The sequence below is a fragment of the Sander vitreus genome, chromosome 6, assembly GCF_031162955.1.
Source record: "Sander vitreus isolate 19-12246 chromosome 6, sanVit1, whole genome shotgun sequence".
Classification (NCBI taxonomy): Eukaryota; Metazoa; Chordata; class Actinopteri; order Perciformes; family Percidae; genus Sander; species Sander vitreus.
In genome coordinates, this window is record NC_135860.1 from 29359087 (window position 1) to 29386941 (window position 27855).

The following is a 27855-nucleotide window of genomic DNA, read 5'->3' on the forward strand; positions in this document are numbered from 1 at the left end:
TCAGATACAATCCTTCCCTTTCACTAGTGTGAAAGTTAAAACTGCTTGATGTATGAACAGAAAGCTTACTTTAGTAATTTCTCCATGGTGTAAATGAAGATTGATTTTAAAGGGCGTGCGCTGCATTACCAGGCGCCACGAATAAAAACAGAACGATCCCTGAGGGATTACCTGAAGCTGGACATTCTCTGCAGACTGATGTTGGCACTGAGGCAAAGGCTGGTAATAGAGACAACAGGGCTCGCTGCATTAACATCACAGTAGATCTATTGGATGATTCTAAGAAAATACGGTTACACTTTACTTGAACGTATCTACATAAGAGTGACATGACACTGTCATGAACGTGTCGTCAAAATTATAAACAAGTCATAAATGTTTATGACATAACGCTTCTTTTAGTGTCATTCGGTTTTTTGTCATGACAAGTTAGAGTTACGGTTAGGGTTCATGTGTTCATGACAGTGTCATGTCACTCTTACGTAAATACAGTCAGGTCCATAAATATTGGGACATCGACACAATTCTAATCTTTTTGGCTCTATACACCACCACAATGGAGTTGAAATGAAACGAACAAGATGTGCTTTAACTGCAGACTTTCAGCTTTAATTTGAGGGTATTCACATCCAAATCAGGTGAACGGTGTAGGAATTACAACAGTTTGTATATGTGCCTCCCACTTTTTAAGGGACCAAAAGTAATGGGACAGATTACCAATCATAAATCAAACTTTCACTTTTTAATACTTGGTTGCAAATCCTTTGCATTCAATTACAGCCTGAAGTCTGGAACGCATAGACATCACCAGACGCTGGGTTTCATCCCTGGTGATGCTCTGCCAGGCCTCTACTGCAACTGTCTTCAGTTCCTGCTTGTTCTTGGGGCATTTTCCCTTCAGTTTTGTCTTCAGCAAGTGAAATGCATGCTCAATCGGATTCAGGTCAGGTGATTGACTTGGCCATTGCATAACATTCCACTTCTTTCCCTTAAAAAAACTCTTTGGTTGCTTTCGCAGTATGCTTCGGGTCATTGTGCATCTGCACTGTGAAGCGCCGTCCAATGAGTTCTGAAGCATTTGGCTGAATATGAGCAGATAATATTGCCCGAAACACTTCAGAATTCATCCTGCTGCTTTTGTCAGCAGTCACATCATCAATAAATACAAGAGAACCAGTTCCATTGGCAGCCATACATGCTCACGCCATGACACTACCACCACCATACTTCACTGATGAGGTGGTATGCTTTGGATCATGAGCAGTTCCTTTCCTTCTCCATACTCTTCTCTTCCCATCACTGTGGTACAAGTTGATCTTTGTCTCATCTGTCCATAGGATGTTGTTCCAGAAATGTGAAGGCTTTTTTTAGATGTTGTTTGGCAAACTCTAATCTGGCCTTCCTGTTTTTTGAGGCTCACCAATGGTTTACATCTTGTAGTGAACCCTCTGTATTCACTCTGGTGAAGTCTTCTCTTGATTGTTGACTTTGACACACATACACCTACCTCCTGGAGAGTGTTCTTGATCTGGCCAACTGTTGTGAAGGGTGTTTTCTTCACCAGGGAAAGTATTCTTCGGTCATCCACCACAGTTGTTTTCCGTGGTCTTCCGGGTCTTTTGGTGTTGCTGAGCTCACCGGTGCGTTCTTTCTTTTTAAGAATGTTCCAAACAGTTGATTTGGCCACACCTAATGTTTTTGCTATCTCTCTGATGGGTTTGTTTAGATTTTTCAGCCTAATGATGGCTTGCTTCACTGATAGTGACAGCTCTTTGGATCTCATATTGAGAGCTGACAGCAACAAATTCCAAATGTAAATAGCACACTTGAAATGAACTCTGGACCTTTTATCTGCTCCTCGTAAATGGGATAATGAGGGAATAACACACACCTTTACTGTCCCATTACTTTTGGTCCCTTAAAAAGTGGGAGGCACATATACAAAGTGTTGTAATTCCTACACCGTTCACCTGATTTGGATGTAAATACCCTCAAATTAAAGCTGAAAGTCTGCAGTTAAAGCACATCTTGTTCGTTTCATTTCAACTCCATTGTGGTGGTGTATAGAGCCAAAAAGATTAGAATTGTGTCGATGTCCCAATATTTATGGACCTGACTGTACCTTCAAGTAAAGTGTTACCGAAAATACTATGTCCTGTTATGTCAAAATGACTGCATGTGCTGTCCTCAATGAGGCTTTGCGTAGCTTTTCAACGTGTGCTGAAATGACTGCAAAGCAGTGGCTGACGGAAAGACTACAGTGTGCTCGCAGTGAAGCCTTCGGGGCTAGACGTACAGAGACGCTGCTGTGGCAGAAGGAGAGAGAAGCTGACAGGAATAATGTTTTTTTTGTTTTGTTTTTTTTCTCTTCTGTATAGCACAGTGTTCATGAAGCTGCAGCGGCGACTGTCTTCGTCTTTGTGTTGCCATGAGACCAACAGCTGATCACTCAATGTCCCTGATGTCCCAGATGAAATGCAGAGGAATGTCCCCCATCTCTCTGTGGAAGAGCTCGTCAAACCTCTCGTTCTGGGCCACGGTGAAGTGATTCTTCCAGTCCCCGATGGTGCCTAGAGTTCAACAGTGAGCATCACAGGAGAAGGTCATGTGTCATTTTACTTCAGCCCGTCTCGTCTCCATCTGCTCGGGTCACTGACTCCCTGCTGGTCGGTATAACTAGATATATATACTGTATACCTCAAACTTTCTTCAATATTGTACCCCCTTTGAATTGTTTAGAAGTACTCCCCTGACCAGCGCAAAAACATTTTTGGTAGAAAAAAGTCTATATAAAGAGGTACAATACAGCGTCGGCAGTGATAGATTCACTAAACCACAACCTTTTTTAAACCAAAACATTTACATGCTACATTTCAAATGTTCAGAATCCATCACTTAATTCATTCATTATTATAGTATAATTATTTTAGGAATTATGCATGACATATTTTTAAATCAGCATTTTTGCTAACATTTCACGTACCCCCTGCAGTACTCCAAAGTACCCCTAGGGGTACACGTACCCCCATTTGAGAAACACTGCTGTATACAGTGCATGGGTTCTGTTAATGTTTATTTAAAGCATTTTGTACACCGCTACATACTGCCCACTTGTGGCGTTTATACAGGAAAAAGAACACGCAGAGACTGAATGTAGCGTATAACGATGGCATGAGACTGCTTCTTAAACAACCAAGATGGTGTAGTGCTAGCAAAAAATGTTTTGGTGTTGGTGTGCCTACCTGTTCTGCCATTTTAAGAAACCTTATTTATCAATACATGTGCAGGATGTCAGTCTCAGAAAACAGAATTATACAATCTTTCAGGTGGAGACACTGGTGCTCATGTTTGTATATTACAGGTGAAGTTTGCTGACATTGTTTTTAATTGAAATAACTTGTTATAATACTTGTTATATTGTAAATGACTATATATTTATTGCTATATTTCTGTAAATATTGTATATTTTTGTACTGTACTATAGACATTGTGTCCTGAATAAAGCCATCCTTCTATACTCTGTGTAGTATGTTAAAGTATACAGGCAGGTTATGACAACCAGTGTGTGTCTGTCCAAATATGTAGTGACTGCACTGTTCATGTTGTGAGTTGTATGTTTGTTACCCTGGAAATCCAGAGTTCTCGCGAGAGCACAGTTTGAATTAGCTCAGCGAGTCACTCTGGCATTCAGTAACGATGCTCATTAACTATGCCCTTGTAGCCGAGCTGCACCAATCACATCGGTGTATCTGATATAGGCGGGCCAGAGGCGAGCTAGACAGATGACGACAGCGCTGCGACGTCAAAGTCATTAGTAAACATTGCAATATGGCTACGGATGAACACCAGTTGTTTGAAACGGCTTTGGCCGCTACAATGAACGAGTTAGACTTGGCTTTTTATCTAAAAGAGGAACAGAAGACGGCGCTCAAATCATTTCTTTGCAAGAAGGACGTTTTTGCTGTTTTGCCGACCGGATACAGCAAGAGTTTAATCTACCAGTTAGCTCCGCTGGTAGCTAAGAGTTTAATCTACCAGTTAGCTCCGCTGGTAGCTAAGAATTTAATCTACCAGTTAGCTCCTCTGGTAGCTAAGAGTTTAATCTACCAGTTAGCTCCGCTGGTAGCTAAGAGTTTAATCTACCAGTTAGCTCCGCTAGTAGCTAAGAGTTTAATCTACCAGTTAGCTCCTCTGGTAGCTAAGAGTTTAATCTACCAGTTAGCTCCTCCGGTAGCTAAGAATTTAATCTACCAGTTAGCGCCGCTGGTAGCTAAGAGTTTAATCTACCAGTTAGCGCCGCTGGTAGCTAAGAATTTAATCTACCAGTTAGCTCCGCTGGTAGCTAAGAGTGTAATCTACCATTTAGCTCCGCTGGTAGCTAAGAGTGTAATCTACCATTTAGCGCCGCTGGTAGCTAAGAATTTAATCTACCAGTTAGCTCCGCTGGTAGCTAAGAGTTTAATCTACCAGTTAGCTCCGCTGGTAGCTAAGCGTATGGAGCTTAGCGAAAACCCACTGGTGGTAATTAGTTGCGGGCAGTGAGATTTTCAAATGCATGCTTGGTGCTGCCCCTCGAGTTGGGCCATTTTCATTACTAATTGCCAGACCCTTAATCTTTTGGATTTGGGTCTGGATTTCCAGGCTAATGTTTTGTGTTTTAATAAATAAAAAAACTGCCTCTCACCTTTCCTCATGAAGGCCCCCTGCTGGTGGCTGAGCAGCTCCCCTGACACCTGCTCGTAGTTGGCCTGAGGGATCTTCTTCATGTTGCTGAAGGTGCTGTGTTTCACCACGCTGGCCAGCTGCTCAGCACTCAGCTCTTTGCCCAGGAACACCGAGATCCTCTCCACTGCCGACTGCAGGTCCTGGACAAAGACACAGCAGCACAAACGCACCGCAGTTCGATATACACAACGTATAGCACGACAGCTTATGGACATGTAGGGATGGAAATGATTTCAGCTCCTACTTGAATCATTTCTTCATAAGTGATGAACAGCATGCTCATATCATCCTTGTGTGAGTACCAAGTCTTAATGTGCTCAAACCAGCTGCACCCAAACACTGCAATGAATAATGCACAACGTTACCACCACACTGCAGACACATTGATCACGAGCTGCTCTGCTGACAAAACGCCACGAGCAACATCCTCTGTGCAGACAGAACACAACTCACCGTCTCCTCTCATGAATTTCTCAAAAAAGTCATCAAAATCCTTCGGAGTTTCCAACATGTTTGCAAGCTTGTGGAAGTGGAAGTAAGACACAAGGACATCTTTGGGATTTCTTGCCACGTAGATCACCTAAAAGAGGCACAGTCTGGGTATCAACAGTTTACCACTCTGTCTGCCTGGGGACTGACTGACTCTTAAATGCCTTGTTGGATTTTAAAGCTGTAGGCACATGACAAGATACAATTCTTCAGTATCGGTCTGTAACTGTACCATATGTTCACGCCAAAACCCTCCTGGGGCCTGAAATCGGCCTCTCAGTGTTAATGGGAGGATTTGGGCGTGTACCATTTCATGCAGCTACAGGGCAGAAAGTCACAGGACCAACTAGAGCAAACAACAGAGCACCGCAGGATGAGGAGAGAGAGCTCCAGGACCAGGGTCAGTGTTAGGTGCCTGACCCTGCCAGAGACAGTCCAAGGAGCAGAGGTTTCCTTCATTCTGATATGGATATTTAACAGCACGGTGGAACGCTTCGCTTCATATCACAGGCTTTGGGGGTCACAAGGGGAGAATACATGCGTTTGCATGAGCAGTGATTGACACGCAGTTAGACACCCCCCCTGGCCCTGATTGGTGCATCTGAACAGGGAGTGGTGGATTTTTGCAAATCGCACTACAGGCTCTAGGTGGATTTTTTTTTTTTATTATTACCTGCTTCATGTAGTTACACTCACCTAGAGGATTATTAGGAACACCATATTAATACCGTGTCTGACCCTATCCTATCAATATGGGCCAACATGTCTAAAGAATGTTTCCAGCACCTTGTTGAATCAATGACACAAAGAATTAAGGCAGTTCTGAAGGTGAAAGGGATCCCCCACACCATTACACCCCCACCACCACCAGCCTGCCCAGTGGTAACAAGGCATGACGGATCCATGTTCTCATTCTGTTTACGCCAAATTCGGACTCTACCATCTGAATGTCTCAACAGAAATCGAGACTCATCGGACCAGGCAACATTTTTCCAGTCTTCAACTGTCCAATTTTGGTGAGCTCGTGCAAATTGTAGCCTCATTTTCCTATTTTTAGTGGAGATGAGTGGTACCCGGTGGGGTCTTCTGCTGCTGTAGCCCATCCGCCTCAAGGCTGTGCGTGTTGTGGCTTCACAAATGCTTTGCTGCATACCTCGGTTGTAACGAGTGGTTATTTCAGTCAAAGTTGATCTTCTATCAGCTTGAATCAGTCGGCCCATTCTCCTCTGACCTCTAGCATCAACAAGGCATTTTCGCCCCCCAGGACTGCAGTATACTGGATGTTTTTCCTTTTTCAGACCATTCTTTGTAAACCCTAGAAATGGTTGCACGTGAAAATTCCAGTAACTGAGCAGACTGTGAAATACTCAGATCAGCCCGTCTGGCACCAACAACCGTGCCACGCTCAAAGTTGCTTAGATCACCTTTCTTTCCCTTTCTGACATTCAGTTTGGAGTTCAGGAGATTGTCTAGACCTGGATCACACCCCTAAATGCATTGAAGCAGCTGCCATGTGATTGGATGATTAGATAATTTCATTAACGTGAAATTTAACAGGTGTTCCTAATAATCCTTTAGGTGAGTGTATACTGGAACATGGGGTCAGTTTCAGCAAATATGACAGAAAGTTAGTTTTATAAGGCTTACCTACTGCACCTTTAAGTGAAGCAGAATACTCAACTGTTCTTTTATGTGTGCCCGATGAGGTGTCCATTATCACCCTGCAGCCAATCAGAATTGAGTATCAACCCATAGCCATGCAAACAACAGTATATCATGTCTCAAAAAAAGATACTTTTGTAAAAATCAAAATAACTTTAGAGATCTTCATTGTAAAGGGTTTAAACAATGTTATCCATGCTTGTTCAATGAACCATAAACAATTAATGAACATGCATCTGTTGAATGGTCGAAAAGACAATAACAGCTTAAGGGCGGTAGACAATTAAGGTCACAGTTAAAAGAAAATTAGGAAAGTAAAGAGACATTTCTACTGACTCTGAAAAACACCAAAAGAAAGACGCCCAGGGTCCCTGCTAATCCGCGTGAACGTGCCTTAGGCATGGTGCAAGGAGGCATGAGGACCGCAGATGTGGCCAGGGCAATACATTGCAATGTCCCTACTGTGAGACGCCTAAGACAGCGCTACAGGGAGACAGGAAGCACAGCTGATCGTCCTCGCAGTGGCAGACCATGTGTAACAACACCTGCATAGGATCGGTACATCCGAATATCACACCTGCGGGACAGGTACAGGATGGCAACAACAATCGCAATAACTGGCCAGTCTGGTGCAGTACATGAGGAGATGTACTGCAGTACTTAATGAACTGGCCAGTCTGGTGCAGTACATGAGGAGGAGATGCACTGCAGTACTTAATGCAGCTGGTGTTCAGGGACACATTATTCCATTTCTGTTAGTCACATGTCTGTGAACATTGTTCAGTTTATGTCTTAGTTGTTAAATCTTTTAATGTTCATGCAAATATTTATTTGACACATATGTTAAGTTTACTTAAAATATAAAAGCAGTTGAAAGTGACAGGACGTTTCTTGTTTTGCTGAGTATATATCTCAGGAAACATCAATGCCTTGAAGAATAAGTTCATATTTTTCGGTCTGTCTTAGCCCTTGTGTTGTCTTCCTGTCGACCACGCAAAAAAATTTAAAATTAAAACTTTTTTTCCAACGTTTTGGTCGTCTTTTTCGACACTTTTGTCGCTTTCCCTGATGTTTTTATAACTTCTTTCGACATTTGTCACTTTCCCAATGTTTTTGAAGCCTTTACGAAGTTATTTGTCACTTTCTGTCAAGTTTTTTGTCACTTTGTTTTTTTTCGCCGCTTTATTTGAGATTTTGATTGTTTTTTTCTCACGTTTTTGAAGCTTTTTCCAATTGTTCTTTTATTGATTTTTTTTTCAAATGCTATAAAATTGAATGAAACCCGCAAATTCAATGCAAGTATTGAATGATCATTTATTTTACTTGTAAAGAGCGTTGCATGGAACCATCCATGTTATTTATTTGACAATTTGGTTGTAAGAAACCGAAATTTCTGGTATAGAAACTTTTTGAAAATGGGTCAAATTCCCGAGGACAACAGGAGGGTTAAAACAGCACTCACATTGAAAGCACTGTTGGTTGCATTAATGATTCATCTGGCCCACACTGGCTGTAAATGAAGCCGTGGGTTACAAATCCCACAATCGTGGTTCTGTGCAAGTTCAGCTGAAATGAATACGAGTTACACAAATCATCTTTTTCACTGTCCCTCCGCTGCAGCTCAGCAGGGAACCAGTCAGTGGAAACACAAAGAGGCCGGACGGCATCAAACAGAGAGACACTTTAGACTGCTGAAGCCTCCATTAGAACCCATTCATACACAGAACAAGGACCGTGGGTTCTGGCCTCCATCACTTTCACTGGATTGCTTTAGAAAGGGAACTCTGTGGCCAGTATGGAGAGGATGAACAACTGCAAGGACCACTAATGCTCTCAATGTGCAAGGCAGACGTGAAAAAAATAGGAGAATGTATCCTTTAATATGCCCCTAATACTGACCAGGCCCCCAGGAACAGCACTCAGCCTGCGGAGGTTTTTCCCCGTAGGCCACCACTGTAAAAGAGACTTCTGTAAAACTGCTGCCAGAACACCTCCAAGTGCAAACAAGGACGGTTATTTCTCTTTCTATTATTCATTTTTAATCAATGGACTTTTTATATTTGGGGGACTTCGGGGGGCTCCAGCCCCAAATGTTTTCTTAAAGCCCCAAATCTTTTAGGTCAACTGCAGTGCTATTCCCTAAATAGATCTAACATAATTGAGTAAATGTTCTTTGGGTTTATAATTTCCGTAGTATTCACATGTGGCACATTTGTCAGTGAACTCTCCTCCAGCAGAGTGTAACAACAATAGATTTCAAGATCTTCAGTCAAGGCGTTTACACCAGATTCCTACTCTACCTGTTTCGTAACTTCAAAATAGTAACATCAGACAAGTTGGGCCTCTCTTAAGGCGTCATTAGGGCTGAAAATGAGTCGTCCAAAAACGTGGCGTGTTCTGGCTTCAGAACGGTGACGACTGTTGGAGAACAATGAGATACTAAACAGGATGAAGGCTCCACAGGGTGACTAGTTTTCCTTGAATCAACTATCGTGTTTTCATCAAATCATTGTTATTCTTAAATGATGTACACATGTTTAGGCATAGGAATGGGAAGCCCCATATTTCAGCAGAATATAAACATTTAATAAATGGTTTATGATAGACTATGTTGCAGTTGTAATAAGGCAAATGTTCCACCAAAACAAGTTCCTCCCTGAGACTATTTAGCAGAGCCACCGTCGCTGCGTCCGGAGCTTAGCGTCGCCCAAGACTATTGGGATTGGTTTAAAGAAATGCAAACAACCCAGGGCGGATTTTCTCCTATCCCAGAATGTATTTGTGGTGTAGCCAGACCTTACTCCACAGCGCTGTGGAGATAGAGCTGGACATGAGAGACTATACTAAATATAACTGGTCCTGTGGACACCCACAGCTGGAGCTGCTGTATAAAGAGAGGATGGATGATGATAGAGTAAATAAGAAGCAGAGAACAGCCACGCCTGCAGTAATGTTTAGTCTCAGACTGTGTTAGGGTTCAGTGTGTAGGTGCAATAGAGGCAAGGGGGGAGCGCTGACCTTGCCCTTCTTCTGGCTCAGAGCAGCAGGCATTAGGTGGAACTGCAGATGGGTGACCCTAAACCGGGGGGACAGCGCCGTGATGAACGCCTGTCTGCTGCCAATCAGCTCGATCCAGGGGACCAGGTCAGCGTTGCTGTAGCTGTTGAGCTGGCTGATGGCTGCCAGATCTCCCTTTGCCTGGAGGAGCAGCAGGATCTGCTGCATCCAGATGGTGCCTGTCAGACAGAGAGCACACGGCCCACACTCAGGTCAGCCTCGCCTGCTCTGTGTGCAGCCCTCATTCCTCTCTCACTGTTTTCACAATACACCCTTGTCATCCGATACCCGGCTCTCTGCTCAAATCCATTTGCAACACACAAAAGAGCAGGGCATTCATGTGCACATACTAATGAGCTAATGCTCCTTCTCCCAGAACCCCCCCGACCTGAGGCGGCCTTCCCCTGCAGCACAACAGCCATCCATCTTTAGTTCCCTCTCACCTGATTTTGGGTATGTGACGACAAACACGTCCGAGTCTCTGATCTCCAGGTTGTAAATCTGGTCCACTTCGTCCGGATCGTGAGTCCCGCTGATCAGCATGAATCCTCTGTGGAGCACCAGTTTATGCTCACGCGTCTTGACATCATTTACGTCCATGATAGCTAAAGCAGAAGCAATTCAAAAAACAGCAGCAGTTTTCATTTAAGGCTCCATAGATATGACAATGGTCTCACTTCATCTATCATTCACCAGCAGACCTTCAAAACGGTGCAACAAAAAACCAACAGTTGGCTGCTACTCCCAGATGTGGAGGAAGTACTCACATATGTTAATGCAGTAAAAGTAGCAATACTACAGTTTAGAAATACTCGGTTACAAGGTAAAGTCCTGCATTCAAAATCCCACTCAAAAGTACAAAAGTATCAGCATCAAAACAAACTTCAAGTACCAACAGTAAAAGTCCTCATTCTGCAGAATAGTCTATACAATTGGTATGATGTTTAAATGTTGCAGCTGGTAAAGGTGCAGCTCATTTTACTGACTTTATATTCTGCTGGGTACTTTAATCTAGAATAACACATCATCATTTAATAGCTGATTATATTTGGTTTTAATAATCTGAAAAGGAACTAAATCTGTCAGATTAATGTGGTGCAGTAAAAAGTACAATATCTCCCTCTGAGATGTAGAGAAGTACAAGTAGAAAGGAGCAGAACATGGGACTTGGAACGTGCACTTGGGTAGGCTACAGTAGTCTAGTAAAAGTACTCGTCCAGGTCCATTCAGTCTAAAGCCCGTCGTGACCAACGTGCTGCATAGCCTACCTGCTGCGCGCTCTTCTGTCCGCTGTGTTCTCTCTCCGTCCATCACGAGCACCTTGATCAACCCACTTGACTCTTATGATAAATCTACTGCTTTTTCTTTTCTTTTCACACACTCTGCTATAAACCGTGGCGACCTCTTCGGCCCGGCTGCGCGCTGCTGAACGCTCCGCTGACAGAAAGCAGCTCCGAGGACAGACACAGAGGTTCCCTCCCTACCTCCCTTCCCGCTCTCAGATCACCTCCTCACACATCACCCAGCGATGACTGGGGGGGAGGGGGGGTTGAAGGCTCCTGTCCCTAGTACTGATCAAGCTCAAACTGAACTCAGCCAGAGGCTGAAATGGGTCAGTACTCAGCAGTACTGAATCATTTTTGTCCACATGAGTACCCTTACTTCTAATTCTTATTCACAGAATTGTTTATAGGCAGCGATGGAAGAAGGATTCAGCTCCTTTACTTCAGTAAAAGTACTAATACCACACTGTAAATAATACTCTGTTACAGTAAAAGTCCTGCAGTGAAAATGTGACTTTTATTTTCTCATTTATAATAAAACAGGAAAACTAAGCCCTTCTATGGGAAGCATGCCATCCATCTGGCATGCTGCTGACAGATTGAGTACTGGAATGTAACTGTACGAGTCTTGTATGATTCATACACAAAATAATATTCCCATTGTGTTTTATAATCGTTTCTGTGCGAACAGGTTTTAGATTGTGGGTTATTTATAATGTGATAGTTACTGTGTGACTGTTATTTTGATCTTGTTTATGGGAAATGTACGTGTGTGTGGGTGGGTGTATGTTTGCGGGTGTACACATGCACGTGTGTGCATGTGGGCGTGGATAAGTGTATTGCATATTGATGTGATTTTACATATATTCTTGTAATGGCATGTCTGTGATGTAATGGGTATGTGTTGTGTGTCTAGTGTGGACCCCAGGAAGAGGAGCCGACTGCTACGGCATCAGCTGATGGGGATCCTTTTAATAAACAAAGTTCAAATCAGGGTTCTTCTCTCAGATACGACAAAGATAACGCTGTGTTCTGAACACGTCCAGGGAACTGGCGTCCATGTGTGAGGTCACTTAGTTGAATCCTTCAGAAGTAAACTACTGAGCAAGGTTCAAACACATCTGGACAGGCCTCGGCCCCTCTGCAGCTGGATGGGGACTTCGAGGAAACAACTATTCATGTCAGGTCCAAGTACAGATTCTGGACTACATGTCCACAAAGTAGATTCACAGCTGGGACTGTTGGCCCAGTCTTCAGGACTAACATCACTGTTCCTCGTGTCGCTCCAGGACTTCTCTGTTATATATCACTGTGAGCAGATTATTTTTTGGGGGGTTTGGACGGTTTGTCGGACACCTCGGTGTTGTGACGGCCTTTTCTTTTAACAGACTACAAGATGAACCAACTAGTCATCCTCCAGTCCACCTACTTAATCACAACTAACGGTCTACGTTTTTCAAATGAGTGAACATTCATGCTTACATTTAAATCATTATTAAAAGGTGCTCTAAGCGATGTTGGGTGACGTTACTTCTTGTTGACGTTTGAAATATTGTCAAACAAAACTGAGGCTACCTCACCCCTCCCTCCTCCTCATCCCGTCCCCTCCCCCTCCGCGCACTAACCCCCCCACAACTCCTTCTTGTCGGTTATTGGCTGGAACACTGTTATGTTTGGTGGTGCAGGTTGGCGCAGTTTGTTTTTGTTGGCGTTTGTGGAGCCTGGGCTGTCTACAGAGACCACGTTTCTTTTACAGTGTGTTCAGGGGACAGGCAGCTAGCAGATAGGGAGGAGATGTTTGCTGTATGTGACAAAAAAAAAAAACGTAGCCTAAAAAACACGTAACATCGCTTAGAGCACCTTTAAAAACTGTCCTAATTGTATTTTTTGAAGGTTTTGCTAGAAATGTACTTTGGTGGTAAAATAAATACGTTCACAGGAGCAGACTATTTCTCCATCTTTGACCAACCAGGAGTGGCAGTAGCTCCGGAGGGTCGCTGGTTCAAGTCCCAGTACGGACCAAAAGTACAGTGTGGATTGGTAGCTGGAGAGATCCCAGTTCACCTCCTGGGCACTGCCAGGTGCTCTTGAGCAAGGCACCGTACCCCCCCAACAGCTCAGGGCGCTGGTCCAGCACCGGCAGCCCACTCACTCTGACATCTCTCCATTAGTGCATGAATAGGTCCTGCGCATGTGTGTGTATTTCAGGCCTGTGTGTAGTGATTTCTAACAAAGAGTGTAAATTGTAATTTCCCCACTGGGGCTCAATAAACAGTATAAATTAATTATTAATTAACCAGCGAGTCCTCACATTCTGACCAGCACATGCTCAATTTAGAATATTAATCACATGAAATTTGGTCCTCTGCACCTTGCCCCCGGAGGTTAATGTTTTACATCGTTTATGATGGGAATGCAGGCCGTCCTCTATAAAAACACATCAGAAAAACGGTTTCCTGTGTGTGTGAGCCTATACTCCCTCACATTGCACACTGTTAAGGTGTGTCACAGAAAGGAGAGTAAACCACTTATGCAATAAAATATTTGAGGTTTGACATTTGCACTTATTGCAACAGTGTGATTCTCGGAGAGCCGGGCAGACGAGGCCGTTTGTGGTCAGACAGGGTTCTTTAAGGACAGGCAGGGTTGTTCTGCTCCATTTCCTCTCTCACACACACATTAACTGGGAATAAGTGAACAGCATGGAGGGAACACAGTTTATTAAAAACATAAATAAGGCTACATTACAACATTTATTAGCAAATTAATACATTAAATACTTCCTGAAATCCAAAGTATGTAGACAGTAAAAGCGGATAGAAGAGATAAAGAAGTTCCTGTTCACGGGATCCTTTCAGCGCGTAATGTCCTCGAGTTTAAGATGCTGATCTGGACACACAAAACAAAGAGTGCTGCTGTTATATACACACTAACACACCACACGCACACGCATGCACACACTGCTGACCTGTTTCTCCTCAGCAGACAGCGTGCCCTGCACCGCCACCACCTGGTACTGTTTGTGCTTCAGGCTCCCGGGGAACTTGCGGACGTGGCGGAGGGCGTGGGAGATGCTGTCCCTGCTCAGCAGCTTCCTGGTGTCGGACGCCGAGGTGCCAGGGTCCAGAAGCAGAAGGCACAGGCTCCCGTTCTTCTTCTGCTCCAGGCCGACGATGGAGCGGCTGTGACCTGCAGGAGGACACAAGCCCGCGCCCCACCCAAAAGCTTAAAATCCCCATCACAAGTGGACAGCTCTAGGTACGGGTGTTTTCACCTGGCAGCAGAACGTGTCTTCACACACGTCTTCAGCGACCACTTGTGATCAGATCTCATTTCCCCGCTCTATATGCAAATACACCCGTGCACCATTTCCATTTGCATGTTGGCTGGTTGTGTGTTTATAATGTCAGTTGTTACTCTCACATATACAAGTGGAACATGAAAAAAGCGCTTCACACGGTCTGTCTGCGAGCCGACATAAGGAGATCTACTGACGGGTGGCAGGACCTGTGCAGGAGAGAAAGAGGTTTTTAAAAGTTTCTGCGTGTTCAGCTCTCAGTACGTTTGTATCTTCTAACTGAATCTCTGTGGTTTGAAGTTTAGTTCATATAATCACGGCTTTATTTTACATGTCATGTTCACTAGGAGTCGCGTCACATTTCTGCTGATGAAGAACCAACATCTCCTGATTTGGCTTCTTCATAATAAAAGCATTTAAATAAACTAACGAACTTCTAGGAAATGAAACCGTTTCACAGTTGCTGCTAAGACCACTCTGTTCACCGTCTTACAGTAGAGTAGGCGGTCTTGAATGTGGACAGAGGACACATTCCCGTTGTCGCTACTGTAAGAATGTGGGACGCATGCGGCTCAGACCACCTCTGAATGTGGCGTTTGCGATCAGATCTCAATGTGTCCTGAGAGCGTTTTCACCGGTACTCAGAGTCCACTTGTGATCCGATCACTCCGGACGGATGTTAAAGCAACGGCAAAGATTCTTTTGCACCTTAAAATAATGTGTCCAAAATCGTTTCAGTGGTTCATCAACTCGTAACAGGGGGACTGAAGAGGAACAGTGCTTCGGTGTTGCTTTAAAGCCAGGTGGAAACGGGGTCCATCATGCTGTATTTCTCCCAGCTGGATGTCATCACAAGCTTCTCACCTGTGGCTGATGAGCCCTCTGTCTTGAGAACAGAGGCATTTCAGCAGCTGGCTGACATTAAACCATGGCTCTAAATCACCGCTGCTGTAATGTTTGACTGACTCGAACCTTGGCATGGAAATCTGGACAGGAACTATAACCGAACACTAGCAACGCATGTAAAAATGTCCATTTCAAAGTGCACAAGGGCAACAAAAGAATCCGTCAACACTCGTCCAGAGCGTAAACAATAGGGCTGCAACTAACAATTATTTTCATTATCAATTAATCTTGTCGATTCTTCTCTCGATTAATCGAGTCTGTCAAAATGTCAGAAAATGGTGAAAAATGTCGATCCCACCTTCTCAAAGTCCAAGGTGATGTCTTTAAATGTCTCGTTTTCTCAATCCAAAACTCACAGACATTCAGTTTAATATATTAAAAACAGAAAAGATTTTTGAGAGGCTGAAAACAGCAAAAAAAATAAAATAAATCATGAAAAATGACTAATGGTTAATCGATTATCAAAATAGTTGGAGGTTATTTTTCTTTCGATCGACTACAAACGGTTGCAGCTCTAGTAAACAATATCACGAGTGGATCGCTGTTGCTGTGTACCTTGGTGCTGCAGGTACAGCGGGGGCATGGCGGTGTGCACGAGTCGGGGGGGCAGTCGGCTGCTCCTGCTGGACTGCTGGAAGTACTGCTTGACCCAGTCAAAGAGCCGCGGGTGGGTGTCGCCTGGGCCGCTCGGCTGATGGAAGTCCATGATGCGAGCACTGAGAACACACACACACGGGACACGGCGGACTGAGTCTTACATCAGCCAGACAGCTGGGACCAGAATGAGATCCTGGAGCGGTTACTAAATGTCTGTAAAGAAAATCTTTTGACCAATATTTATGTCACGTGTGATTAAGATAAGATAAGCCTCTTTCAACTGTAGTCCTTTGGCCAGATGATTTTAGACCAGAGCTACAGGAAACAGCAAGACACAAACAAGCTTTCTGAATAAGCCATGCAGAGGTACAGGAAGCAGCGAGACATTAGCCCAGCTACGTCAGCAGTATCCCCATTTAATATAAGAAACCACGCAAGCATCAAAACACAGCCAAGCAACACAGACCCGAGCCATCTTCGTGCACCGTTCAACCACGCAAAGCAGCAACAAGCAGTAATAAAAAGATGAAATAGGCTATGTCACTTATGAGCGAGGTGTTAATACGGCACAGGTTAATAAAATGGTAATTAGAGTGTAGTGCTTGCCTGATCCCCAGAGAGGTGAGGAGGGCGTAGATCTCTGTGGCTCCGATCCAGGCTCGTGTTCCCTGCAGCCGCCGGTTGAAGTGGGACGCGCCGTTTGGATCCAACCCTTCTTTCCAAGCGTCCTCGATCATACGCTGCAGCCGAGGGATGCTGGGCACGGCCTTCTCTGGAGCAGAAGGAGAACCTCGAGTCAATGGAAAGAAGGGACGCGTGTACAGCTGCACGCCTGGAGGTAACACTTGTCTCGCACTTTTCTTCTCAGTGCATCGTGTCATCAGACACACCATGTTTTGACATGTTCTTGGACCTTGGTGTGCCCCATTCTGTTCTGGTCGAGAATTTCTAGTATGTCAACTATACCCTTCTGTCATTATACATGGCTCATTGGCCAACTGTGGCTGATCGTTCCAGTTTGGCTACAGCTCAGTCGTCGCTGTCAACAATCCTTCAGAAGGACAGATACTAATCTGTACAGCAATAGTGCAGAACGAGGACAAGACATGATGTGCTTTGAGTCAGCAGCGCGGTGGAAGACACTCCCCGCGCTTCAGGATCATCATGCTTACACCGCGGCCGCTTACCCAAAAAGGAGCGCGTGTTCAGATTATCATCCGAACGGAGAAAATGACACTCAAAACCGATGATACAATCTGCAGATTCAAATGAATTCATGAGTCTTTTGGATGAACTCTGCGACCACGGCAAACGCGTCTGACTTTCTTCTCTATAGCAACAATGACCGAGGCTCATGGGTAATATAGTATTTAGAGCCATCTGCCAAACTAATGGAAAATACACGTTTTGTGTTTGTGGGTCTATGTTGACGCCGGACATCAAGGATATCAATGAATACATTTACAGGGGCTTAAAAACTCTGCACAAAGATGTACAACGCTGGTTTCAAACATACATATTCAAATATTGTGGCAGAACTACCATCAATTCTGGCGCTGCAACTAATGGTTATTTCATAGTTTATTCATCTGTGGATTATTGTCCGGATGTCGCTTGGTCTCTAAAATGTCAGAAAATGGTGGATCAGTGTCCAAGATGACGTCCTCAAATGTCTTGTTTTGTCCACAACTCAAAGAGATTCAGTTTCCTGTCCCAGAGGAGAGAAAGAACTAGAACATATTCACATTTAACAAGCTGGGATCACAAGTTTGTCTGTTTTTTTTTTTTTTCATAAAAAAAAATGAAATGACTTAAACCGAGTAATCGATTATCAAAACAGCTGGAGATTCATTTGATAGACAACTAATCAATGGATCTATTAGTGCCGTCAAACGATTAAAACATTTAATCGCGATTTATCGCATAGTTAACTTGCAATTAATCTATTCTAAATGTCCCTAGATTTCTTTTTTGTCCAATTATTTCTTCTCACTTTAATGCTCTTATCAACATGGAAAAGTGGATCGGCTTGCTTTGTGCTTTTGTCGCCTGACTTTGACGAGGGGGCGGAGAATTGGCATCAGCTGTGTGCTTGGCCATCAAGTGGTATTTCAGACTGGACGTGCTGCGATGAGAGCTCAGTTCACAACGACAAAACACACAGATCACTTTGGTCTCGTCAATGGAACCATTTGACAACTTTTTAAAAGTAAACTTTCCATTCAGCATCCATTTCGGCGTCTCGCCCTCGCCATCCACTCAAAACGTAACGTTAGCCTACTACTCTTTGGCCGGCTCGCAAGCCCAAACAAGTGTGTGCGGCGTGCCTGTTGTTTTGTTTCCGGTCTAGCTAGATCCGGTGTGGTGTTGTAGTTTTTCTAACGTTACTAGTTGTTGCAACAGCATGTGAAAAAAACTACAAAGTTTGCTAGGCCAAACAGAACGTTAATCTCGCGATAAAAAAAATGGACGCCGTTAAAATGGGTTTGCATTAACGCCGTTAATAATGTGTTTAACTGACAGCACTAGTATCTATTAATCTTTTCTGTTATAATAAATTCCTAGACTGGTCCTACCATACTGTGGTACATTTCATTTGTACAGAGAGTCTGGCCTCTCTCCATTGACAAGTGTTAACTTCCTTGAAGGCCGGTACTCTGTTGAAGTTTAAAACTATTGGATCTGCCCAGAGCCACTCTGGTAGCCTGGCTCCGCCCTCCTACGTACTGTCGGGTAGGACCAGGCTAACAAGAGGGGAGACGACAACAACTATCGGTTTAGCATCGCTAGCGTTAGCCTTAGCCAACTCCTTCACCACTAACGGAGAAAGATTGTTCTTGCTCGGGCTTTAACTTCTGGATATTCGGCAGTGTTGCCACGACGGACCGAACGGCTTCGCTCGCATCCATCTTTCTCCGCCGCCATTACAGAACTCACCGAAGGATACCGAACCTCAACGTCATCGTTCTCAGCCACTCCCTCTGTTCGCTGATTGGACCGGTTAAGATTTGACCGGAGAAAACCCAAGAATATACCGCAAACCCAGACGGAGTACTGAAGGGAAATGAAAATTGAGCAGAAGTACGTAGGAGGGCGGAGCCAGGCTACTAAATTCCCAGATATGCATCTCTTTCCTTTTGAAGCTTATATTAGAGACTTTTATTTCTCATATATTTCAGCAAGACGCCTCTGTGTTTTCTGACCTGCTCCTTTTTTCATTTGCAAACTCAACCCTTCCTCCATGTTGACGTCCATACAGTCGGTATAATCACGCCATGTCAGACTCACTGGGAACTCTGAGAATACACATGCTACCAGCCTTTATCTGCTTGTGCTGGACCAGTTTTTCTTTCAATTTCCACAAAACCAAAGACAGAACCGTGCTGGACTGATATTACGCTGAGTGACTGTGCACCTTGTAGGAGGGCAGCGAATGCATCGATTGTGTGCAGCGAGGAGAGCAGCATCTGGAGGTTTCTGTATCCGCAGCCCCAGCCTTTGTCCCCCGCCGAGGAGCAGTAGTGGTCCGTGTCCGCACTCAGCCACACATGGACACTGTCTCTGCACTCAGTCTGGTAGTACTCATACAGCGCTCGGAGCACACCTAGACACAGAGGAAAGCAGGTCGGCTCGGCACATTCCAGCAGTGTTAGTCACACACACACACACTCTTGTGGAATTATTCATTAGACCTTCCTTTACCACAATGGACCTTTTTCACAGCAGAAATTTGGACTTGTCACAGTATGAAAAGCACAGCTGAAATTGATAACCTTAACGATGGCTCAGTTCCATCAAGTGTCCCAGTGAGCTATCTCAGTGAGTCAGCATGAACAATACCAGGGCCTCTGTGGAATGGAGGACTCACGCTCTCCCTCACAGCTGTTGCCTGGCTCTGACTAATGAAAAAAAAACACGAGTAAAATAAAAAGACACCGCATGAACTCCGCTACTGTGCGTTTATTTAAATATAGGTACACCATGTAGGCCTAAGAGATTGCGATATAAACCTGTATATTACTATTAGGACTATAGCATACATATGTCAAGGATGTATAAATTAAACTTCAGCTGGAGTCCGATTTACTACTACTGACTGCATCAGTGATCTCTTTCCATTCTTTCTACAGCCTTTAATCCCAGTTTTCAGGCTGCCAAATCTACAAACGTAAGTGCAAATGAACCTGAGATATCAGGGTTTCAAACTCCACCTCTGAAAAGTGCCGCTTCTCAGCCGGATTACGTCTCGCCATGTCGTAAATTGTAGGGGCGAGGCCTCAAAACCCAGAATATATTGGGGCCTGATATTTACATTACGATTGTTTCCAGCCGCTGCATTTATCAACGTCCGACCATTCTTACGCTCCCATTGGTGCGATACGAACGTTTCATGAATCACACGTGAAGCCTGTCGTAAGATGATTTCCACGCTCATATCTGCGCTGGTTTCTACGTTAGGTTGATAAATGAGGGCCACGGAGTGTACTGTGCACAGAGAAGACATGCCGAGCCACTGACTGATGCGCTGGCGACAAAACGAGAGCTCGTGACTTTTACAATTGAAGTAATTTTAAAATGAGTCTTTATAAAAGTGTAAAACCAAGTTCCCTGCCAGGTAGTACACACTACAGTTAAGGCAGCTTTTTAAAAAGTTCATAAAAACTTAAAGTACCAAAGAACTGAACACTGACAGCATTACATTAATGAGCCATGATGTTGGGAGAAGGGAATATGGATATAGAAAGGTTTTTCCATATAGACATGTGTGTGTGTCGCTGGACAACCTTTTTGTCACAGTGCAGTGCAACACAGGGAGCTGCCCTTTGTCCCAACAGTCTTCTGCCTCCCGATTTTATGAGCTGTTTTTAGTGTTAACTGCCAATCCAATGGCACACTTTGTTGACAAATGAAGTTGAAACTTGACTCTTTCACCTCTGAAGAAGGCAGCTGGAACGATGTAGCAAGGCCAAGGCAAACATTTGATCAATCGGGGCAGTACAAAGATCTCGTTCTTTTTACACTGGGGAGGCACTGGCCATGCATTCCCTTTGTGAAATCTCTGGCCCCAAGATAACAACAACAACAACAACAACAAAAAAGACTTTCATAGAGGATTCTATGTGGCAGGATAACAAGTATAAGTGCTGAGGTCACATACACACTGGGTCATCTATCCTGCCTATTGATGACAGTCCAATAGAAACTGACAGTGTCTGATCTTCCCTAGTTCCTCTGCATGCCTCACTCATTGAGCTGCAGAGCTGACAGTAGTTTGTATAAGCAGCTGAATAAAGCATGATGACACACACACACACACACACACACACACACACACACACACACACACAAAATGTGAGCAGCCTTTCCCCATAAGGTGACAATGACGGAGATTAACTAAAAGAACAGTTTGTGAAAGCTACTGAGGAATGCTGAAGAACTGGATCACGATAAAGAAAGATGTGGTATGTCAGGGCGAATACTGACACATGACAATACAAGCCACTCAGTGCGTTTCCATTCACAGCAGTAACCTGGTCGTACCCGGTTAAGTGAATAACCGCATTCTGCCGGTTCTCCCTGTATACAGGGAGCAACTCTACCTCCGGTACGATATGTGGCGCTCTGCAACGCACAACCGGTCAGAATAAGGCTTTTTTCCCCCGTTGACCTTTGAACAACTTGGAAAGCGTGCTAAACTAAGAACTGAGCCCTCTAGCTTGCTAACTGCCCAGCCGGCCGGCCACTAAATTAGTAAAACTGAACAACTTAATGTTTCATTCACACACACACACTCTTGTCACAGCATAGGAAAGCACATTGCTCTTGCCAGATGAGAGACTGCTTTGTTTGGATCATTATCTGTAATTGTTGCATGAAGGGCATGCAGGGTGGAATTAGCAGGAAGCTAACTAACGTTAAAGTTCACCAGCGGTCGCAGCGGGCTAACCGGTCCCTCCACTTCTTTGCCGAGACACAGCGTTGCCAGCCCCGGAGATGGACAATCTGTTTACTGTCCGTCTCCCGGTGGTTGCTGCTGTCAGCGGGGAGGGAAGCAGATGGACAGTAGGCTCTGTGCTCCGCTGATGATCCAGGCAACGCTGTTTTGTTGCATCATAGCAAGGGTTTGTGTCTCCACAGCGCTGGCGGATTATTTCCGGGTCAAAAACCACTGCAGCGGAGTGGGGAGGGGCAGACAAGAGGTGCATCTCATAACCCTTATTTGATAGCTCCTCTGTCCTCGGGCTGAACCGGATGTTGTTCTGTCCCTCCTCGGCGAAGGCCGTCTCAAAGCTCTTATTTCTGCCCCGAGGACCGAGGAGCGAGCATCGAGGAGGATTTATCGAGGCGCTACAGGTGAGGATACACGAGAGCAGCCTTCCCAGCAGCTGAAGGAGTTTCTAACTCCGCCCAAACAACTGAAGAATTAATGTGACACTTCAGAAGAAAAGGACGTCTCATCTCTCTAAAACACATATCCTCGGTTCCTCTCTCCTCCCATGATTTCCTCGCGTCTCTCCTCGACTTAAAGTGTCTGTCTCAGCTACATATATGTATAATAATGCATATGTGTTATTTTACTGTTAGAGAATGAACTGAACATTGTGTTAGAATGAAAAGGCAGAGTCAGTGATGGGCACACAGGGCTGACTGAGACACACGTTGCCGTTTCCCTGTAGAGCAGCAGTGGGTCTTCTTTAACGGGACATAAACGAAACATACCACGAGTTCTGGTTCTGCCATCATCAACCCCTGAGGCCAGAGACTCCATCATCTCAGCCCTCTGACAGTGGAACTCTGCGGGGGCCATGAGACCCCGGGCCACCGCTCTCTCCATGGTCCTCTCCATCTGTCTGCAGTAGCCCCCCCCGCCGTCCAGACCAAACTGCCTCTGCACACAAACAGCACACAGGACGGCTTCAGACACCCAAACATGCGTTACTGCATTACATGAATACATATTCAGCTCCCATATACTTTGACACTGTGGGGTGTGCCTGATATCATTGGAAAGGTGATTGATGTGGGTGTGTTTGTGTATTTGAGAAGAGTTGTATTTTGTAGTTTTTTTGGCTTTTTTCTTTGCACTTTTCAAATGGAAATAAAAAAAACACACAGACATATCTGTAGAAAAACAATTCATATAAAATCCATTTGAGTCTTTTGGCTTCTGGATTTTTTCTGTAGTAAGCTGAGACATGTGGCTAATGCCCTGTGTTGTCTGTCCCCTGTCAGATGTGTTTACAGCAGTGTATTCTAATCATTTTACAGATGTATGACTTGGACGGAAATAAAAAACCTCCATTCTAGTCTCTGTAACTCTGTCAGTAAGGCCCAGAATCACCCTGACACTTGTAACAAAAACTTGGGTGTTTCCTTTCCAATGATATCAGGCACACCCCAGAGTGTCAAAAATACATGGGAGCTGTACCACTTTTAATTTGGGTATGACGTTTAGACCAAAAAGCATGGATTTCAAGCGTTTCTTCAGCCACTTCTGTCTACAACAGTCGAGAACCCTTTTGACATTATGTAAACACATAATGTAATCTGAAAACTGCTGCCCTGATTAAAAAAACAATGCAACTGATCTCAGCTGGTATTCTGTCTATAATGGAATGGACATTTCTAAGTGACCCCAAACTTTTGACCGGTAGTATCAAAAGTATATATATATATATATATATATATATATATATATATATATATATATATATATATATATATACTGTACTCATGGTACTCTCTGGTAATGTCTGAGCAGGGCAGCAGGACAATCACTTTACACAGTTTACCCTTCAAGTCACTAATTTATTGGAAATCCAACAAATATGCCTCACTGTCTAAACACATGTATTCTCTGCAGCGTAGCATCCAGACCTGCAGCTTCTTGAACTCCTCTCTCTCCTGCTGGGCCTCCTCCTGCTGCTGCAGCTGCTTGGCCAGTTTCAGGTCAGAGCCAGGGCTCGCTGCGCGCGCACACACACACACACACACACACACACACACACACACACACACGTGAGTGTGCATCAGATCAGACAGATAGGAATTAAGAAGATACGTACTAAGGTATGCCCACCTGCTGCAGCGTGGTCTAAATGCAGCTCCACATGCTCCTGCAGAGAGAAGCTGTCACTGCAGACCACAGAGCACATGGGGCACTCAAATCTCCTCTCTCCTACAGAACAGATGAGAAACTCCACGTCAGTCCAGTTATTACAAACAGAATTCAAAAGGAGACAGATGAGACGGGCTGACTGCATTGCAGGCGTTACATCTGCGGAGCGGATGCTTGAACCCTAAGCTTCAACTATAGATCAATGAAACTGCCGACACCAGGCACGAGAGCAGCGCGTAAGTGGTGCGTCTGCACCGCGGAGATCCACTCTACAAGCAGAAAATGGGATTTTCAGTTATATTTATTTTGAGGTGAGGTGTATCTCTTCTCTTTAACACAGAAATGGATCATGAAGTGTCTATATTTCTATATTTCTTTTAAATTAAACTACGACAGGAAATTTTATTTCTTATTTCCGGTCACCTGCGTCCTCTGAAAACAGCTGACAGTAGATTGATGTCAGCTTTTTCATTTACTGTAGTAGAAAAGTGGAACTTAATTCCACTTCACATTAGAGATTGTGCAAGTCTCAGCAGTTTTAAAATGTCCTTAAAGACTTGGCTGAAGGCGAATCACCTATGTGATCACTGATCTTTTGAATTCTGGTTTATACGTGATGTAATGCTTGTCACATGTTAAGTTTTTATCTGTTTTGATAGTATTGTCTGTATTGTCTATATTGTCCTTTTAGCTCCCTTGCCCAGGGACCACAGATGTGAATTAGCTGTATAGCTAACTCTGGTACAGGGCCTGAACTGTGCATGGTCCCTGACAAATAAACTAATAAAATAAAAGCGCTGTGCCGGCTCCAAAAACTGAAGAAACAACAATCCCAGAGGGAAAGCTCACTGCCTCGCTGTGAATCCTACGCCGTGTGGCGCTGCATGTATAGCTGGTTAAAAGATACATTCAGCAGCACATCCGCAAACGCAACAAACGCTCCGTATACATTACGCGTGCAGTGTAGCCAAAACGGCACGGTCTGTGCCATCCAAGTAAGTGGAGTTAACCTTCAGTATTTTATCACTAAGAAGAAAAGTCCACTGAAACCTTGGTGTTAAAACACCTTACAGGAGACAAAAAGACAAAGTTTTCACCATTCACACAATCTGCGAGTGTGGCTAAACATTGTGTCTCTGGTCTAAAAAAAATGAAAAAGAAAACCCCGCTGTTACATCAGCAGCAGCAGACTGATAACAGCCAACCACTTTCACGCGGTCATGTTGCCTTTTCTTTTACAAATGAAGAGGCATCATCCACCTCGGCTGGATGGAGAGAAGATCGTTTTGTTGTTCGACACGCCAGCAGAGCGGCCAATAGAAAGACGCTGACTGTGCCGCGTTCTGTCAGAGGAGACACACCTGAGAGACTGCTGGCTGGCGGTGATGTCCTGGATGGTGAACACGCCTCCGGTGCTGACCCTGAACACACAGTCAGTCAGTAAGAATGTACACATATGTGGCTTCTATCTGCTCTAATCCCTGCTGACTGGGTTAGTATTTGTGCCCCCTGAGAAAAGGGCCCAGATCCTTGGCAGGTTGGCAGTGTGCTGATAATAACAGGTAACTGAACATAGTTGTGTACATGGCAGAGGGAAGTTACCTTCATGGGAGCACTGTTCCTGCAGATGCAACTCCACGTGCTCCTGCAGGAGGAAACAGCTGCTGCACACGAGAGCACACATGGGGCAGAAGAACAGCTTCTCTGGAACAAATACAGCACCGTTTCAAGTCTATGGGACTTTAAAGTTTGAAATAAAAGTTTGAAAAAGTTGAATCACCTTTTCTTGGTACAGACAGCCGCCATTCTTTGGCTTCGCTGTGCTCAGATTGAACTCCATCATTGTCCTCATTACAGAGCGCAACACACTCGGGACTTGTTTTAGTGCTCCGTGCTGTCGCAGTCTCCCCAGGTGGTGGACCCCCGGCATCTAGTGCCTTGTTGTGTTGAGCTAGCACAGAGTCTGCGGGGACACTAGAGGCAGCGGGGGGTGTAAGCCGGCTGTCCTCAGCCGAGCAGGACTGGGGTGTCTCAGTTCCAGCAGAGCAGCCGGAGGGGGGCACGAAGCGAGCGGGACCCTGTGCTCCTGGCTGCTCCTCTGGATGTGCACAGCTGATGTGGAAGCAGAGCTCATCGTAGGACACCCCCGACAGGGAACACAGGGGGCAGCGCAGCTCCTGCTCCACGTGGCTGAGGACCAGATGGGTTCTCATGTCTTCTTCCAACAGGAGCTCCTCACCACATATTTCACAGGTCAGCATGGTGCAGCCTACACACACACACACACACACACACACACACACACACACACACACAGTGGAAAATGGAAAAATGCCCTTGAATTTGTTACATAAATAAATTTGTTACATAAATAAAAGTTGGGCAGTCTTTTTAAGTGAAATTCTCACTTTACAATTGTTCTCCATTGTACACACATTCACAAAGGCTAACAGTGCTGCAGCGCTATCAACTATCAGTTGACAGTGTGACTCTGAAGCTGGACTGTGATGGGAGAACAACTGAAGCTCACTGGAGAGATAGCTTGGATCTCCTTTGCTGGCATAATGATTAATGAGTGTCCGTGCAATATTTATATGACATATTTAACGTCTTTATTCTGCACATAACATTGCAACCTATTTTGGGACCAGACAAAACAACATAAACAGACCTCATGAAGCCAAAACAAACACACCAACGTTTAGCTGATGCTCTGCAAGTTCATATTTGGAAGCTGTGTCTGGTTTTTCAGAAGAGAGGACACGGTTTTGAGAACAGTATTTCATTTTTTCAAGAGATTTGTGGATTTCTGACCAAATGATAATCTCTGTTCAGTTCTGTTTAATGTTTTGAGAAAGTGAGCTACGGTTTAGGAAAGATGTTTAAACGGTTAACTGCGACCATGTGTCTCTGCTGAACGGAACCTTCACGTAGCCTAACGTTACCGTTAGCTAGCTAGGTCCTGATCCAAACTATCGTAAAAGAGCAGATGTTTTGAATGGAACCTGGCATCAGTGTTGTTAACGTTAGACACCAGGACACATGTAGCTAGCTATGTAACGTTAACGTTAGTGCACACCGATAGATTACGTTAGCGTTATATTTATATCTCTATATGTTGACACATTCAACACTTCATTTATTATTATAATTATTTTCAGTCGGAAGCTACTCACAGTCAATGACATGCGTTTCACTTTCTTTTCTGCAGCTCCGAAACCGTCATGTGTTGATAAATTCAGGCTTTATGGCGCCACCATGCAACTCTGACTTCCGACTTCCGGCTCGAACCTTCACAATAAAATAATATGATTAGTTTAGTTTTTTTGCACAATAGAAGATATACTGTATACATGCAATAGAAAAAGGAAGGAAGGAGGAAGAAAGCCTGAAAGGCTTATTCAGAGTCCCCTTGTTATACAAATTAAGAAAAAAAAACCCTAAAAGTTATATAATTACTCAACAGTAATAATACTGGCAGTAGCTCAGTCCATAGGGAATTGGTCTCAGGTTCAAGTCCCAAACGGACCAAAGTTCGGAGTGTGGACTGGTAGCTTGGGAGATGCTAGTTCTTGAGCAAGGCACCGAGCCCCCCCACCCCCACCTGCGGGTCATCTTGTTAGTTGTCTTTATAAATGTATTTTTAAGCATTCTATGCCACTGTCACAAAAAAAAACCCCAAATAAAGCCCTAAAGAAAATATGTACTAGTAAAAGCAT

The 27855-nt window shown here is 44.3% G+C and overlaps 2 protein-coding genes across 5 annotated transcripts; both read right to left on the reverse strand.

Annotated features, from left to right (window-relative positions):
• Window positions 1-2008: 2008 nt before the first annotated feature.
• LOC144520044 (amine sulfotransferase-like) lies at window positions 2009-11433 on the reverse strand. Its single transcript, XM_078253650.1, has 7 exons — window positions 11202-11433; window positions 10377-10538; window positions 9895-10112; window positions 5179-5305; window positions 4970-5064; window positions 4685-4865; window positions 2009-2570 (listed from the first exon to the last, which is right to left on the reverse strand). The coding sequence occupies exons 1-7, from the start codon at window positions 11242-11244 to the stop codon at window positions 2446-2448; spliced, it is 951 nt and encodes a 316-aa protein (XP_078109776.1). The 5' UTR covers window positions 11245-11433; the 3' UTR covers window positions 2009-2445.
• Window positions 11434-13919: 2486 nt separating this feature from the next.
• Window positions 13920-27415, reverse strand: zufsp (zinc finger containing ubiquitin peptidase 1). 4 transcript variants are annotated; one of them, XM_078253646.1, is made up of 12 exons: window positions 27313-27415; window positions 25917-26405; window positions 25739-25840; window positions 25498-25557; window positions 24098-24196; window positions 23896-23984; window positions 22738-22906; window positions 19433-19621; window positions 16624-16789; window positions 15976-16136; window positions 14185-14405; window positions 13920-14105 (listed from the first exon to the last, which is right to left on the reverse strand). In XM_078253646.1, exons 2-12 carry the CDS (start codon window positions 26395-26397, stop codon window positions 14058-14060), a joined length of 1785 nt encoding a protein of 594 aa, XP_078109772.1. In that variant the 5' UTR covers window positions 26398-26405; window positions 27313-27415; the 3' UTR covers window positions 13920-14057. The 4 variants fall into 4 exon arrangements, with proteins under 4 accessions (XP_078109772.1, XP_078109773.1, XP_078109775.1 ...); XM_078253647.1 differs by lacking the exon at window positions 19433-19621; XM_078253649.1 differs by lacking the exon at window positions 27313-27415 and having other exon boundaries at window positions 25739-25835; window positions 25917-26168.
• Between the last annotated feature and the right edge of the window lie 440 nt (window positions 27416-27855).

Coding starts and splice junctions, on each gene's coding strand:
- LOC144520044 (XM_078253650.1), bottom strand. CDS start 11,244: ATGGACGGAGAGAGAACACAGCGGACAGAAGAGCGCGCAGCAG. Junction 10,539..11,201: donor GACAGAAGAGCGCGCAGCAG/GTAGGCTATGCA, acceptor CTTCTGCTTTAG/CTATCATGGACGTAAATGAT. Junction 2,571..4,684: donor GGGGGCCTTCATGAGGAAAG/GTGAGAGGCAGT, acceptor GTTGAACTCTAG/GCACCATCGGGGACTGGAAG.
- zufsp (XM_078253646.1), bottom strand. CDS start 26,397: ATGCTGACCTGTGAAATATGTGGTGAGGAGCTCCTGTTGGAAGAAGAC. Junction 22,907..23,895: donor AGGAGTTCAAGAAGCTGCAG/GTCTGGATGCTA, acceptor GTTTGTGTGCAG/AGGCAGTTTGGTCTGGACGG. Junction 19,622..22,737: donor TGGCAGAACCAGAACTCGTG/GTATGTTTCGTT, acceptor CTCTGTGTCTAG/GTGTGCTCCGAGCGCTGTAT.